Source organism: Capricornis sumatraensis, chromosome 14, assembly GCF_032405125.1.
Source record: "Capricornis sumatraensis isolate serow.1 chromosome 14, serow.2, whole genome shotgun sequence".
Lineage (NCBI taxonomy): Eukaryota > Metazoa > Chordata > Mammalia > Artiodactyla > Bovidae > Capricornis > Capricornis sumatraensis.
This window is the reverse complement of record NC_091082.1, coordinates 47,274,984-47,291,445: the sequence shown is the minus strand read 5'-3', so window position 1 is coordinate 47,291,445 and position 16,462 is coordinate 47,274,984. Positions and strand designations below refer to the sequence as shown.

Here is a 16,462-nt window from a genome sequence, read left to right as displayed (position 1 = left end):
TGCCTCTCAGAAGGAATACAATACAAAAAAAATTTTGTACACCTCATGTATGTTTGGAAAATGAACCACTGTTATCACATATTATGGCAGATACTCTAAGGCTAACTGTTGTAGTAGCATAATTTAAAAAATAATTCATACTCACATATACAAAGCACATGTATACATATTTACACTCATACATATACATATATACATGATACACATACAATCACATTCATGCTCATGGCATTTTAACAAGTAATTTTAAACCTACTTGCCCAAAAGGGCACAAAATACATGTACTTACACAAATTTACTATGTATATACTATACACATAGTCTGTATAGAGACACATGCATAGAAAGTATGTGTGTACACAGAAAACAGCAACATTTGTCACATACTGGTATTAGGTCCCATTTCATACTTAAGAATTATGGCTACAGTCTACACTAAAAAGTCATAAAATGAATATATATGACTACTCTTTAATTCTAAGGTCAGAAGGCTTATAGTTATATCACAGGAACTTGGTTTTATTATCACATTTTGGAATAGTGTTATTATCTGAACAAGTAGGCAATTTGCTAATTAAACAGACCCTACTGCTCTTCTATGTTACAGACTACAGCTTGAAGCAATATTCAGAGGAATCATTTTGGTAGATGACATCTGAAAATGTAATATATCTGCTCTAAATCAATACTATTTCAATCATCTGTCCACAACTGAGTTGATGGCAGGTCCAATTAGTCAATAAGCATGCAAGATTTAGCATGTGACAATAAAATAGATTTACCCATCAAATAAACACACAGTTTATTTTTCAAAATCCTAAAATCACTGTATATTTTATTATACTAGACATGATGGAACTACATCTGTTGTTCAGGCAACATTGGAGGAATCAGGGGGCAGTTACACGAAAGACCTGAAGTGTATGGGGAATACTTAGAAAGCTCAGTAAGTGACATTCCCATCTAAAGGCCTGATATGAACGCTGTCCTCCAAACTGCACATCCTAGAGCTTGTGACTTCACTTACATTGACATCTCCTTTTTACAGGATGCAAACCCTTTGGGAAATGGGATTAATACTGATCACATGACACTGCAGTAAAGTGAAAATATTTTCCAACATGATGCTGAGATTCCAGGAGAGAGGCTGGGTTCTATTAGAAATAGCTTAGAAGTAAAATGAAATAAAAATGTACACACAAGATGAGACAACTGAGACAGGGAAACTGGAGTTATAAACCTAGAGCAAAAGCCAAAGGTGGCAAATGCCATTGTTTATGACTGCATAAAACCAGTGCAAAGGAACTTGGAAAACCAATCTCCAATTTTCTTTGACATGGTTTGTGCTGATCTAAGAACACACCAGTGGTTATCCACAATATTTTCCTTTAACCAAAGGAAACTTTTGAAATATAGAAAAACGCAAAACCACATACAGCACAAAGCCAAACCCTGAAGTATATAATCCATTAGATGCCTATTTTAGAGAATTCAAAGGAAGAAGCAAAGGGAATCCTAAAAAGAGGAAAATTTCTAAAAAGATCTCACTGTAGACTATTCCTTTTACTTAACATATTTCCACTCAGCTGCAATGCTGTTTTAAAAATACAGTATGTATCTTGCACCTCTGTTCCATTCACAAAGAGTTAATTTTTTCCAGGAGAAAACATAAGATATGAGAAGATTTAGGGTGGAGTTCTTTATACAATCATTTGTAATTTAAAAGTTGAAGGGCTCTTTTTGTAAATCTTGTATTCTCTGTTTTTGCCTGAGTGGCCTAGTTTTAACCCTTTAGAATAAGTTCAAAACAACACCATTCAACTTGGCAAGTTCTCTTTTTAATAACGGTTAAGCATTTTTACTTCATACTTTACGGGTGTCTGCTTTGGGTATAAACTACACAGGAAATTAAAGTTAAGGTAATGTACAAATCATGTTTGCTGCTTTCAAAGGGAGACATTTCAGTTGGCCAACCTGATTTACTTCTGCAGAACATGAAATGGTGTCATGGGACACAAATAGGCAGTGAATATTTGGTCTGCCGTCTGGGGACAGTTAGCAGACAAAATTCCAGTTGGCTGCTGGCCGTTTCCTACGTGCTAATCATCTACTCCTAGGTAGTCCAAAAGTCAGCCTCGAGACTGAACTATTAACCCCCAGGCTAAGCTGTACTTGTAAATTTTAGAAATGTTAGAATTTGCCAATTTGCTTTAAATCTTGATGCCTTAACTGTTTTCTGGAAGGACCTGGAAAGAGACCCTGAAGTTGTTTGACTGCAGGAGAATGAGCTCTGCTCTTAAACCGGGGCATCTTTTTTTTCCATGCGAGGTCCCATTTTTAAAATATGGCTATCCTATAATAAGGCTCAGGATTTATTAAGGAAACCTAGAATGGATAAAAAGTTACATTAACCTGTTTCAAAGGTAGGCTAAATTTTTGCATTAGGTAATTACATATTTAGCATGGAAAGAGAGATATAGTTTTGCTCTAACTAAATAAATCGAATGGAATTAGTGTCAAAGTGTAGTCAGTCATGCCTAAAATCAGATCAATATAAAAAATTAAATATTTTCTATGCTAGCCTTCACTGTAATCTGTGAGGAGGTAAGTACACAGGTGAATAAAGAAATTACATTTGTCCAGATACTTCTTGAGATGTGATATTTTGCTTCTTCCTTAAACTCTGAAACTAACTAGCCAAATTTACTGACTGACTACCAAAAAGCAAGCTTTGATTCACTGTTGAATATGCTTCTAGCATGAATCAAAAACACACTGGCATGAGAAGCCTTCTAGAGCAAGCAATGCATCAACTTTTCCTTTGCAAACAACTTTGTCCTTCTGGAAAAGTTTTATTTTTAAGGAATCTTAATTTTAAAAATTATTCCCTATCAGTTTTATGAAATAAAGAGGAAGGAGAGAGGTTCTAAACAGGTAATCCTGGAGTAGGCAGAAACATTTATAATAGACAATATAATTTCCATCAGTCAAAACAGAATGCAGGAAAATAAGTATATATCATTTAGGTCTAAGCCCACCATCTCTTATCTCTTAAGAATTATACTGAATGGGCTCTCTGGTAGGTAATGTGGGAAACCTGTCAAAGCAATTTCAAATATATGTCAGGGTAGGCCAATGGTCCACAAAGCAGAGGGCTGCTATACAGCCTACTTTGGTCGATACAACATACAAAACCTTAAAGAGTCAGCAGTTTTCAACAGTCAAACCCCAAAAGTTTGACATACCATGAGCAATGAAGGTGAGTGGTGAATGCATTAGTCAAACTGGTTACTTGCCTACTGATGTCCACACATGCGACTACTCATGATTAACTGCAGCAGTTATCAACTATTTTGCTTTCGTAAAATTCATTAGTAATTAACTGCCATGCCAGACACTTCGTTTAGTCTAACAGGGAGGATTCTAGTGGACGGATTATAGTGGGACGAGTTGGTGATGGGGGTGGTCTCCGGCTAGAAAGAGAGAAAGAGAAAGGTAAAGAAACAAGTAGAGTAACTACTAGAAGGTTATCCCGAAGATACTGAGAAAGAGCCATCCCGCACATGCTCATGCACAAACAGGCTAGCAGGAACGGCTGCCATCTGTAATAACTTAATACTGTCACTTTTCACTCACCCAGCATTTTTTAATGAAAATGAGATATTTTTCATATGCAAATCTTTCTAAAAACTGAAGTCCTCCCTCCCATTACTAATAAAAATATTAAATCATTTACAAGCCATCTGAAAAAAATAAAAGCCATCAGAAATACACTGCATATTTCTCAGCCAGTAGAGTATGCCCACTCCAGCAACTAGTAAGGTATTTAGGCCTCAGAGACTAAAAAGGTCTGAATTTTTTTCCCCTTTATGTAATGTTCTTCCTCTTTCTTTTTTCTCCCCTGTCAGGATGTTAATTATCACTTCTCATTGCCCTCAGCAGTAGCTTTCTCCAATATATTCTATATTTTACTTCTAATTTACTGGGTACTAGAAAATCAGAAAATCAAGTTTTCTAGAGTTCTCTACAATAAGCATAAACAGGCTCAGGGTGAGTCCCTGAGTAAATTGCATGAGCTCTGGCTTCTATTTTGGGTCCTAAAAGTTTTATTTTTAGTAACAGTATTGCTCACTTTCTGATTGGTGATGGTGTTTCTAATACCTGAGGTTTCTAAATAAACAAACTTCATATAATAAAATATTACTGTATCTGAGAATCTTCAGCTATATACCAACTAATACTCTTTATTCCTTAAATCCATACATTTACTTCCTAAATGTATTAATAAGCTTTTTATGTGTGTACTTGACTTTACACATCATATCTCAGAGGGTAATGTTTACAGCCAATAAAATTCAACAAATTCTGAAAATTGAAACTTTTCTTCTTGATAAAACTCTTCCATTGATATTTTTCAGAAAGAGCCCTTTCACCCCCTTTCTGGAATTACTGTCATAACATTAAATTTTCTTCTTTATTGGACACACAAAATTGATCCAATCAAATACTTTTTTTCAGGATGAAGGAGTGAAGTTAGAAAAGCTAAAGAAAATGGTTATGCAATGTTAAAAATTCCAGAGCTATAAGATAAAATTAGATGGTCAAGGAAAAATCAAAACAAAAGAGGTATCGTTGGTTAACGGGAAAAGTACCAACTGCTTAAGCACAAACTCATAGAGCTTAGTGGAATTTCTTTTGCCTCCGGTGCTTGAAAAATATCCAAAGAACTGTGGAGGAAAGGTTTTTTCTTGGGAAGGTGCACGCCAGTTTAACCTCTTACACTAAGTCTTATCACTTAAGCAGCACTCAGTTTTTCAAAGTGTAACTACAGATATCTTATATGCACAGTATGGAACTAAACCAATTCCTACTAGCTGTTTAATTTGGGTAAACAAGTAAGTCCTTTTCCCACAGAAAGGCTACTAGCTAGTGTGACCACCAGAAATGTTTGGGCAGTTTCCTGCTGGGAAAAATCCTCCTGTTATTTTTTTCACTTATGACAATGCAAAAACACCTGCTCTTTCACTAGCATACTGCTCATTTTCATTTGAAATGGTTATATGTTTAACTTGCATCCTGGCTTTGAACCCAGCCATTTTCTCCTTTGATGTGAACTTTCCAGAGGCCAGAGGTCATGTCCACTTGAGGTGTTTCACAGCGTGTTTAGCATGGAGCTGCTGTCAATGATGTCCTCAATCAGAGTTCTCTTCTGATTCTTTTGTTTATTCCTCCCTCAACACCCACCTTGGTGAAGTCTTCTCTGACCCACCTTTTCCTATCTTGATGCTTCTCTAGCATCCCAACGTATTTCTAGAATTAGGTTTATATATTTATTGCCACTGACCAGAAATGGACTGTGTCTTAGCCATCTTCAGTTTCTTGTGGTGTCTAGCTCAGAGATTGTCATTCACTCATTGCACATGTGACAAATGAATAAATGAAAGTTACTCCTAGAAGTAAGAAACAACTTATGAATACTTATGATAGCTACTGGTCTTTATATTATGCTAAGGTATTTTTAAAAAATAAATCACTGTTCTAGCAAAAAACAAAAAACAAAACCAGCTACAATGGCATGTAGAGTTTAGACTCTTAGAAACTCTACCTACAGGATATTTGACTGCTTAACTGTTTAGTAGATGTTTGGAATAAATACTGAATCATAGGCCATTCCTCGGGGAGTTTGATAGTTAGTCACATAACCTACAGAAATATATTCTTAGCATTTTAGCAGTTATAGGAGGAGCAAGAAAGTTGGCCAGAATTTGAACCTGGAAAAGTAAAACTCCACCAGAAGGCTCAATAATGGGATGGACTTAATTAGGGGATTTTATATGAAAAAAGTAGACTTGAAATGACAAATGCAGCGAGGGGCAGAATACAGTGTATCATGGTGGGATAGAAACTGTTCCATGCATATGTGATAGCTTGCACTAAGTGTTGTAGCCAAGAGAGCAAGGAATGCAACTGAGTTCTCTTCTGATTCTTTGGTTCTTGGCTTAAATGTCATACCCCAGCACTTCCTGACCATCTAATAATTTCCAACCACCACTCCTCACCACTTCATGGTTTTATGCATTTCATAGCACTTAACTGTTTGCCATTATGTATTTACTAGCTTATGGCCTGTGTTCTCCAGTAGACTGCAAATTTCTTGAGTGCAGAGACCACATATTCTGTATTTATTACATATATTCAGCATTCAGTATAATGTGATTAGAAGACAGTGAATAAATATTTATTAAATAGCAGACAAACAAGTGAATGACTGAAAAGTACCTACACAAAGATGTTGAGACAGGCTAGAGTATAGACTAGCTCAAGGAGGGCGGGTCCAATGAGGCCAGAAATGCAACTTTTTTTGAAGCATTTGTCAGAGGCTTATATTTGAGACAGCACGTTTACCCAGAAGTTGAAAGATGTGGATTTTAGCTTCAACTGCCAATTTGTATAATCATTAGCCACTAAACTTCTCTAAGCCTTAGTGTTCTCATCTATAACATAGGAGACTCAGACTAGACGATCTGTAACACGCTTTCCAGTTATGCACTGCATGTATAATTTATTGAGCATGTACTATGTGGTCTGTATTATGCTCTATAATTTTTAAAAACTCAAATCTATTCATAGTGGAATACAAATGGGCTAAGACAAGTATGCAAGTGGTTTTACTACAGCACCCCATCTTAAGTGGAAAAAATGAGGCAAAATTTTGTAATTCAGGCTCAGAGCTTGAAAATACAATAATGTGGTTAAAGCAGGGGCAAATATGATTTTAATCATGGCATATAAAATTTGAAAGTCATAGGAGAATGTAGGTCTATAATGGGGTTAAAGAAACTAGAAATTAAGTGGAGAGGTGGAAGGGATGGACTCAATGATAGAGACAGAGAATAGAAAGATCGAAATACTCTGATGGCACAGCAACTTCTCCTTAATCTCCTCTTCAGTCTTTGGACTGTGTTGATGTGATGCAACAAAGTCAACGATAATAGGCAATTGCAGAAAGAAGGCAAGGCAGGAAAGCAAAAAAATACAAATTTCTCTTATGTGCCAGGTCTTTTGTTTATCTTGTTCATCACCATATCCCAGAACTCAGCTTTGTCTTTGGCTCAAGCTTTTTTTTTTTTTTTTCAAATAAATAAATCAGGAGAACCTATCCATTATGAGCACTTTAAGGGAGTCCCTAGGGCACTAAATAGGCACTGCAACCTGTGTGGTGAATTAATGATTGAAAAAGAAGAAAGATCAAATTTCCATCATGGTCTATTAAAATAATTATGACATCTTTAAAATATGCCTACTATCAAGTTAAAATAACTCATACATGTACTTAGTAATTAAAAATCCTAAAGAGCTGGTCAAGCCTTCTGGAAGAAATAAGCACCATTTTATTTCTAAACAATAACCCCTTGATAATCTGTAAAGGAAACAATCCAAGAGGAGCATCGAGTTGTTCAGTGTGAATTTTCTTAATAAGTAATGCTAAGATGTTTGCCAACTTCAACACCAGAAAAACATTTAAGGTTTACTGTTCAAGTTCATTTCATTGGTCCAGTTCCTAACCATTCAAAGAGTTTCCAAAGACATTCACCTCATAAGACAGTTTGTTTTGGGCCAAGCAGAGTTATTTGTTTTGTACCAGATTTTCCTCCATTACTTTGCACAGAGATGGGCTTCATTAAATTACCCATTATATTGAAATGGAGCATCTTGCATCACTTAGTGTTTATTGAAACACTGTGTGGTGTGTGGGCGGTTTATGGTTACGATAGAAGAGCCATGTTTCTGCTTCCAAATCAAAGGGAAAGATGTAATACTTAAAGTTGCATTTGTAGCTGCAGGGATGGGCCGGGTGCATTATTTTGGACAATGACAAATTTTGTAAGAAAGTCGAATGTTCATATGGGGTGGGTGGCATGGTTGGGGAGAAACTGGCTACACTGATAAGAGAGAAGAATGAATCAATTCTCTTATTGTCTCATTTGATTCTTTTCTAAGAATGGGAGAACTAAATCTTCATTTGCTCTTCTCTGGATTAGCTGGTTCTGAGTATTCACAGTGGGTGACCGATCTTAACAGGGGTGCATCGTAACACCAATTACTGACATGGCTTGGTCTTTTTGCCCCTGTCTGTATTTCTCTTCAGGATGGAAAGTGAGATTTATCTATCTGATAAGCCTGTGAGCCAGACTAGGCCTATGTAGCTCAGGCTCCATCCTTTCCTTACTTAAACCAAAATATCAGGACTCCCAGGCCAGCATTTTTTTCTATAGGGCAGTCACATGGGCATGTTCTAAGGGTATGTCTCTGAAATTAGACTGTACATCAGAACTCCCTGGAGGGTTTGCTAAAACAGAGGTTTCTAGGTCCCACACAGACTTTCTATAGGGGTGAGACATTTCTAGTAAGTTCCTCGATTATGCTAATGCTGCTGGTCCCATGCTTTGAAAACTGTCTGAAGACATAATAAATGATTTTGTCCTTGCTTTTTTAGCAATTCATTTCACTTGCCAGATAAAGTCAGAGCAAAAAAGAGAAAGTGCTGGGAAAAACTATCTTAAGAAAGATGAAGAAATGGTTGTGGAAATTTTTGATACCTTTGGAAATCAGATTCAAGCATGGGTCAAATTGGTTTTAGGTTTATTTTGTAAAGACTGAGATATTATACTACAGTAGTTTTTTTTGTTAGTCATCACCAGAAGAATAACTACTTGCTTAGAGAAGCTTGCTCATGAACATGGCAGTGGGTGCAGACACTAAGCACATCTAACCATGTCATCTTTGAAAAGGGTACAACTGAAGCCCAGCCTAATCAGTTAGGTGGACCCAAGTTTAAAAAAATAAAAAACCCTCAAGAAAATCAAAGACTGATACTTTTAGGGGAATTATATTTGCCTACAAGGACAGCTATTTGCATAAAAAGGATATGTAATTTATACCATAAGCTCTACTTATTAGATATAGGTAAAGCCTTAAAATATAACGGTTTCAAAATTTAATTTACATGTAATTGCATTTAGGGTCATTTGATCTTATTGGTGAAAAGATAAAAAAGAAGGGTTTTGTCTATCTAAGTACAAGAAGTAAAGTATCTCTCCTTTTTGAGGGCTACATAGGATGAATTTCTTAGAGAACAAAAGCAAAAACTGCTTCTGAACTTTCTAAAGTCGTGACGCATGCCTCCCACAATGGACTCTGCTGTGCTTGGTTCCCAAGTGGCTTCAGGCAAAAATTGCTCTGGTGGCGTCTGAGTCAGTTAAATGGGGGATGCCCATAGTATCTCCTTCCCAGGAACTGAAATGCCTTACTTCTCCATCACCCTCTTGAATAACTTAATCCTTGCATCATTTTTCAAAGTTTAAGGCATGTATACATAGTTTATCATCTGAACAACATTATAAACTTCCCATGACCTGAGAGTATGCCTTATCCTGCTTGCAGCCTTTCATAGCACCTGTAGGGGGCAGTGTCTCAAGCAGGAATTCAAGGACATGAATAAGTGAACATGCCCTGGAATAAATCAGACAGGAGCACACCTCCAGGTGAAATGGAAAGGCAGCTAACTATGACCCAGGACTTCCTCTTGCTAATGCCTGCTGTAAGAGAGCAGACTGTGGGACACAGTATTTTTAAATTTCAGCACAGCATTGTGCTTTGCTTCTTAATTTGAGCGTTTATTAAAAAAACAGGTTTTGCATATCTAAAAAGTCCAAGGCGAGGTTCAGAAAAATGCTATGAACAGTCATGATTTTGTCCACATGGAAGATAATATTTCGTAATTGTCAAAAACACTATAGGATGCTGTCCAGCATATTTCTGGCTCTTTTAGCTTTGGTACAGAGTGAGCCAGTACTGTCCAATAGTTTACAGTAGATGTTGGAAACAACAGAGAAATTGGAGTACATTTAAAGGATTCAAGAGAAATTCTCTAATATGACTCTTGCTACATTTTAGAGCCAGCATTTCTTTCCCCTGTGAAAATGAACCCATGATTTTTAAATGTATGTCATTGGGAAAGTATGAATCAACTGATGAACTTTGAAATAAGAACATAAGGGGAAAAACAGTCAGTAACTTTTATTTGAAGATGCAGACATATACTGTATAAATTAGTCTCTGAGATAACTGGTCATATAATCCACCTTGCCACACTTCTTTCACTTTATTTTAAACGTCTGACTCGGGTTCCACCCATAAGGATGGTACAGATAAACCCACTTCTGTGGTTGCAGCAAAAAGGCAGCTTAAGGGATGATATGCCTACATGAACTCCGCTCGTTTTATGATTTGTAAAAAGAATTAGCCAGGCAAGGTTTTCGCACAGAAGGAATAGCACAAAAACAAGAGAGAAAGTGTGCGTTTAAATCATTTCTTAAAATACACTAAATATTGGGCTAATTCTGAAAATAAACTTTGATTAAACATTGTATATCAACTCATTTTGTTTTCTTTCATTCAGTCAATAAGCCCTGTTTATGTGCTAGGTACTGTATAAAGCGTTAGGGGTACAGAAATAAAGACAGTCACTGCCCAGGAATTTCTAGTTGAGTTGGGAAGAGAGACAAGTAAACAGTGTTCACAGCTGGGTAAGTGCAACGACAGGATTATGCCTCAAGCGCTTCAGGGACACCTGGAGTCAGAGTGGAGATGGAAAGAGGCTGGGGCGTTAAAAGGGCTTGAAGAAAACGAAAAGGTGAGGGTGCCGGCGTTCCAGGGATGGGAGATAGTATGTATGAAGGGGGTAAAAAAGCTAGAAAAAGTACTGCCAGCTTGAGAAATCAAATGTCTCGTTTTTTATCACAAGTGGTAAAACTACTTGTTTTAATCCAAGTGCTAATTCACAAAGCAAAGTTTTTGAGGGTTTTTTTGTTTTAAAATATGATTCCTAAAAACCATTACTTCTGACCTTTTTATGTTTTAATTTCTGTCCTATATCACTGACAACAGAGAAGCTGGGTGGAGAAAAAGACTAAAAGGTATGCAAAGAAACAGAAGGTCAGAGGAATATAGTGATGAGAAAACTACACAGAGAGAAAGGAGGTGGTTTTTAAAGAGATTCACACACACATGGTTATTGAATGAAGTTACACAGTGTCCCCTCTGAGGATTTTTTTCTCTCTTTGTCTCTTTCTCCTCTTCTTTCCCTTCCTTCTTCTCCCTCTCTACCTCTCTCTCTCTTTCAAGAAATCCCCAAAGAGATCTAAGAACTTACATGCATGGATGTAGAAACCTAGTCCCACTGATGGTAGCTGGGGCAAAGCTATTTCTAACCCTCTTCATCGTCTTCTGTCCTCTTCTCCCTGCCCTTCCCCTCACTCCCACACCAGGCACCAGGGGAGGGGGTTGGCCAATTCAGACATCTGGGGGAAGGAGGAGAGGTTGGGAAGGAGGTGCTAAGGACCAGCTACTGGGAGAGGCGAACTTTTACTTCTGAGATGTACACTGCTTTGTCACCTCAAATCAGGGAGAAGAAATGAAAAGAAACAAGGATGGGAGGAAAAAGACAACACTGGATCTCTCTATGAAACTGTAAAATTCACTTCTGCATTGGAAAGGTGGGGAAGACCTTTTCTCCTTTCTGACAGACAGCAAGAACATTCTGGGCATGAGTATCCGACTTGGGGCCTGACCTCAAAGGGGGTAAAGGTGTACCTTAGACATATAGATGCAAAAGTTAACTTTCCAATTCCTCTTATTTTTGTAACAACAACAAAGATTGAGCATGAAGAATCTGAAGATTTAAAGAAGATTTATGTCATACCAAGGTTTCATTTTTGCCTGACTTGTGAAACCTAGTGAATTAAAAAGCCAGTTTTAAATGCACCACATCGTATTTTTCTGGTCATGTACCAGTCCGAGAGGAAAAAACGGAGACGAGGTACCGTTTACTAATTAGAATCCCAGTGATTAAAAAAAATTCCAGCAGGAGGAGCTCTAACATGCCTTAGAGTTCAAGCCTGAAAAACAAAAACACTGAAAGCAAACAGAAAAACAGAGAGGTGGTGTGCTTTGCAAGCTGCCATGTCAGTGAACAAATATGTGACTGAGTCCAACGAAATGCTTAGTGCGAAAACAGAATGGCTCACACTTTCTCTCTTCCACAAGTCTCCGTGTTCTGATGCAGTTAAACTGGGCACGGATCTGTGGTGTCAGGGAGCAAAATGTTGATTTCTGGGCAAGTGTAGATATTATTCTTTTCCTCTTGAAGTATCATATTGTTTCTAAATGAGTCTTCTGACATTGGCTCAAAAACTGCCATTTTAAATCTTCATCGGCGTTTGAAGGTCCTACAAAAACTCCTGAATGTTCTTCTCCTTTACTATGCAGCTTGTTGGACGCTTTTTTTTAAATGAGAGAAATGCTGTGTTTGTAAAAACTGGTGCTAAAAGGGCAAGGAATCATAAGTCCCCTGGGCCATGTAAAGAGTCTGCAGAAAGAATTACAGCTTTCTAACACACTCACACACATCAACTGGAATACAAAGAATTTACTCAGGAAAACAGTGAGAAGTATATGAATTTAACAGTTACCGGATTTTGGGGGTAAGCCTTTCCATTCTGGACAGTGTTGTGGGAGAGGGATGGACAAGTGGGTGAACAGTATGATCACAATTACTTAACCTGAAGGAAATTTTCAACCAATCCCTTCTAATCGTTCGCCAATAAGAAGTCAAACTTTTTGTTTTACACCTTAATGGTATGCCCACATTTAAAAATTTTATACAAGCTCCTACAGAAACTTTAACTAGACCAATTCAGGCCAAAAGTCACTAAATAAAGCTAGTCTAGACGGAAAAATCTATGAAAACCATATGTCTTTTAGGCATCTGTCTTACAAAAAACTGCCATCATCTTGGAGAAATAGTTCACAAAATATGCTTTTAGGAAAACACTGCTGTAATGACCATGGGAGCTGTGCTCAAGAAGACGGCTGGGGAGAGTCAAGCTAGAATGTTTACAAACGAGAGGCTCTCATTTCTACATATATCTGTCTGTAACCATCACTGAGAGGATGGGCAAAGGCAGATGTAATTTATATTTCCACTCTTCTAGAGGGATCAAAAAAGTTTACAGTTTTGTTCCTCCACACCCCCACAGAATGTTAGACCAAGGGATCTCAAAGCATCTCTGTTCTCACTCACAGAAAACTGTTTTGAATAATCGTGTACGTGGATGGGGCCAAAAAACCAGAACATTTTCTTCTGATTATTACCTCATCCGGCGGGCCTGCCAAACACAGCTAGAAGGCAGGTGTCCGATAGAAGTAACCAACGGAGACTGTCCTATATAATTGGGTGTAGTGCCTAACTTAGAGACAAAAGGGATCAGAAGGACGGGGGTACAAAGCAGGAATGCAATGAGAATGCAGTAAGGCAAATGTCCTAAAACCTTGCCTTTCTGCTTTAACATCGCTTTCTGGACTGGAAGACAGTGGTCAGCACTACCTTCATTATTCTAGCTCCATGTTTTTGTATCCCAAAATGCACTTTAATAAGTGGTATGAAATCCACAGACAAAAATATAAAGGTTAACTTTAATGATAAAAATAACAACATACAGACAGAAACCTGAGCAGTCTACAGAGACTGGGAAAGCATTTGTAAGTTGCAAAGATTCCCTGTGACCCTCAAGAATATTTTGCTGAGACTTCTTGCTCTACAGGGAAGGGAACAACACAGTAACAGTGGTTATTGGTATGAATGCCCCATGTGCTGTTCAGTCACAAGACTGAATAAACACTATATATCAAATGGAAAGGGTCCTGGGTTGAAGGAGGCGAGTATAGTCAAAAAAAGAGGGAAATCTACAAGATGTCATCAATCACACACTGAAGATTTAAGCAAAAGCAAGAAACACGATTTCAACATGTTTATTCACAGATACGGTGCTTCAAAATGAATTTCCAAATACTTATTAGTTTTAGAATATTAAGATGGTAATGGGGTAGTTTAGAGTGTTTGAAATATTAAAACAAATCAAGCAATCATATCAACAACCCTCATCACAGATCCTTAAACTGAACTGGAGAGCATTTAAGTAGGTTAATCAAAGTCCACTGATGAATTGCAGGGATTTTTATGGTCCATTAATTTCAGTCCTGAGAGTTCTGATACTACTACTATTACAGCTAAAACTATAACGTTTCTTTCTTTCAAAGGATGTGTACAGCATGGATTTATTGTGACTTTAGACCCAGTTACGTGGAGGGAAATTACTGCAGTGGTTTCTCTAGTTAACACATTTACTAATGTTTCCTTAATTTTCCACCCCAAGAGGCAATAATTAAGGTAGCATTGGCCTCACATGAAGTTTTATTATTTTAGTTATTAAAATACTTTCCAATACTGCTAAGAAGTAAAAAGAAATTCTAGTTGTTTTAAAAATAAGTAGACGTTTTCCTTATTTTTATAGCTTTACTCCATGAATGGTGGTCTAAAAGGCAAAGCAGAGTGCAGACTTTCTGGCGAAAACACTTGCACACGAGACTAGGAGGAGATTTATTTGAGGGAAAAGCTGCATTCACTCTTAAAATTGGCTTCAAAAGCAATCCTAATATAAAGTTTAAAAATGCACATGGTACAGAATATACCTTACATAATTATCCATTTCCAAGTGGAATAATTCCATTTTAGATTCTCTCGGCTGCTAAATATCTTTAAAAAAGGCTTTCCCATCTCCTCTTATCATAAAAAGTCTCATGCTAGATGAATGTAAAATATACTGAAATGTAGATAAAGCTGCTCATGAAAATCTGAAACTTAATACAGGTATCTATTTACATGGTGGAGGCAACTGGCATATTTGATTGTAAAATAAGATTATTTTCCAAATCATATTCAGAGCCACCTGAGGTTTCCTTTCTCTTGGGTTCCAAAATTGCCAATGACACCTGGGGATTCACTTGTGGTGATATATCTAGTTGGTGGTTATCTAGTCTTTCCCTTATTCTCTCTTTCTCAAAAACAAAACAAAACAGAAAAAGGATAAAGTTTACTTCTAAATTTTATATTAGCCTACACATTTACTGGGTTCCCATAACAGCAGCAAGAACAGTATTATCCCATTTTTCAATGTATAATCCCAATGGGGGAAAATGCTGACTTTACGAAGATTTGGAATTCTCCATGTGTCTGAGCAATTAAAATCAAGAAGGCCTGGCCTTGTCATTGACCATGAGCAATTGAGAATTTTGCCATTTACCATTTTAATTAAGCATCTTTCCCCCTGGTCCTTGGATAGAATGTGTTCTTTCTACAATTCATGTGAGCTGATAATTTTGACTGGAAAACAGGAGTGGGCAGTTCCTGGTGTTTATGGGGATGGTTAAAAAATAATTTCAGAAATTAGAGCACTCGTTGTTTGTGGATTTGCCTACCATGTGGCCCTGATGCCTAAAAAGTAGCCAGAAAGAAAAGAAAGTATTGTGCCATGATGAGCCTGCCTTGGTTGTTTGTGGCTTTTGACACTGCCCTCCGTAGGAATTCTATTTCTGGTCAGAGTTGCCACATGAGCTTAAACTTTATCTAAATACTGGTAATGTGGCATTAGTACACAGGCAGATTCTTACAAACCCAGTGCCTTTCCAACATGCCCCCCACTCCCCCACCTCCTCTCCTACATTTAAAAATACTGGCTAGACTAAAAGTGTAATATTCTTTTGGAAACAGCATTGGGTAAGCCAGATGGATTTCATTTGGCAACTAAAGGGTGTAAATATATGTTTAGATTCAGAGGTTCCCCTAGACAATGGTTACAAGATGTTGGCTACAGTAAGCTGAGGGTTTCGATGTAGGGCATTTAAAAATTCTATATTTAAGCAGCAATAAAATTATGACAAGTAGACCAGAGCCATCAAACCCTCAGTTAAATCCTCAGTTCCTCTCTCATACAACTGGAGGTAGGCATATAATGCATATTCTGAGTGAAAAATGCAGCATTTACATTTTCATGTTTAATTTCCTGGCTATTTATTGGCTGAAGTGGCTCTAGTAAGCTAAATTTCACTTCTGATTTTTTCCTCGTAACTGATAAATCAGAGGGAGGAAGAAGTGTCCAGCAGCTCATTCTTGGAGCTGGCTGCTTACAGAAAATTTAGAGGTGAAAGAGCCATGGATCATGCTGTGCCATGAATCTCTGAAGTCACTGAAAAACATGCCATCTGACCATAACTGCCTGAAAATGAAAAATCGTTCCCCATAAAACCGTTCTTTTCTTACAGCGAGGGAGACAAAAGAGGGCGGTGATGAAACAGAAGTACTAGCTTGTGTGCGTCTGCAAGACTGTGGGTCTGCTTACACCGGGTAGAATTGTTTTCTTTTCTTTCCGCTGACATCAACTTGTATGCAGGAACATTCAGCAGATTCCAGCTGGTGACAGTTGGCTGCTGACGGGCTACAGGACAACTAACAACTATTGACTGTGCATTTTTCACTGGACAGTGGCTCTTGTGCCAGACTCCG

General features: G+C 37.5%; 1 protein-coding gene across 3 annotated transcripts in view; it reads right to left on the bottom strand.

Annotated features, from left to right (window-relative positions):
- Positions 1-3,403: 3,403 nt before the first annotated feature.
- DNM3 (dynamin 3) overlaps positions 3,404-16,462 on the bottom strand; it is a 634,763-nt gene continuing 621,704 nt past the window's right edge. For all 3 annotated transcript variants that reach the window (XM_068986589.1, XM_068986590.1, XM_068986588.1), the window contains one exon: positions 3,404-3,473. In XM_068986589.1, coding sequence (XP_068842690.1) covers positions 3,404-3,473 — 70 coding nt within the window. The remainder of the gene's footprint in view (positions 3,474-16,462) is intronic.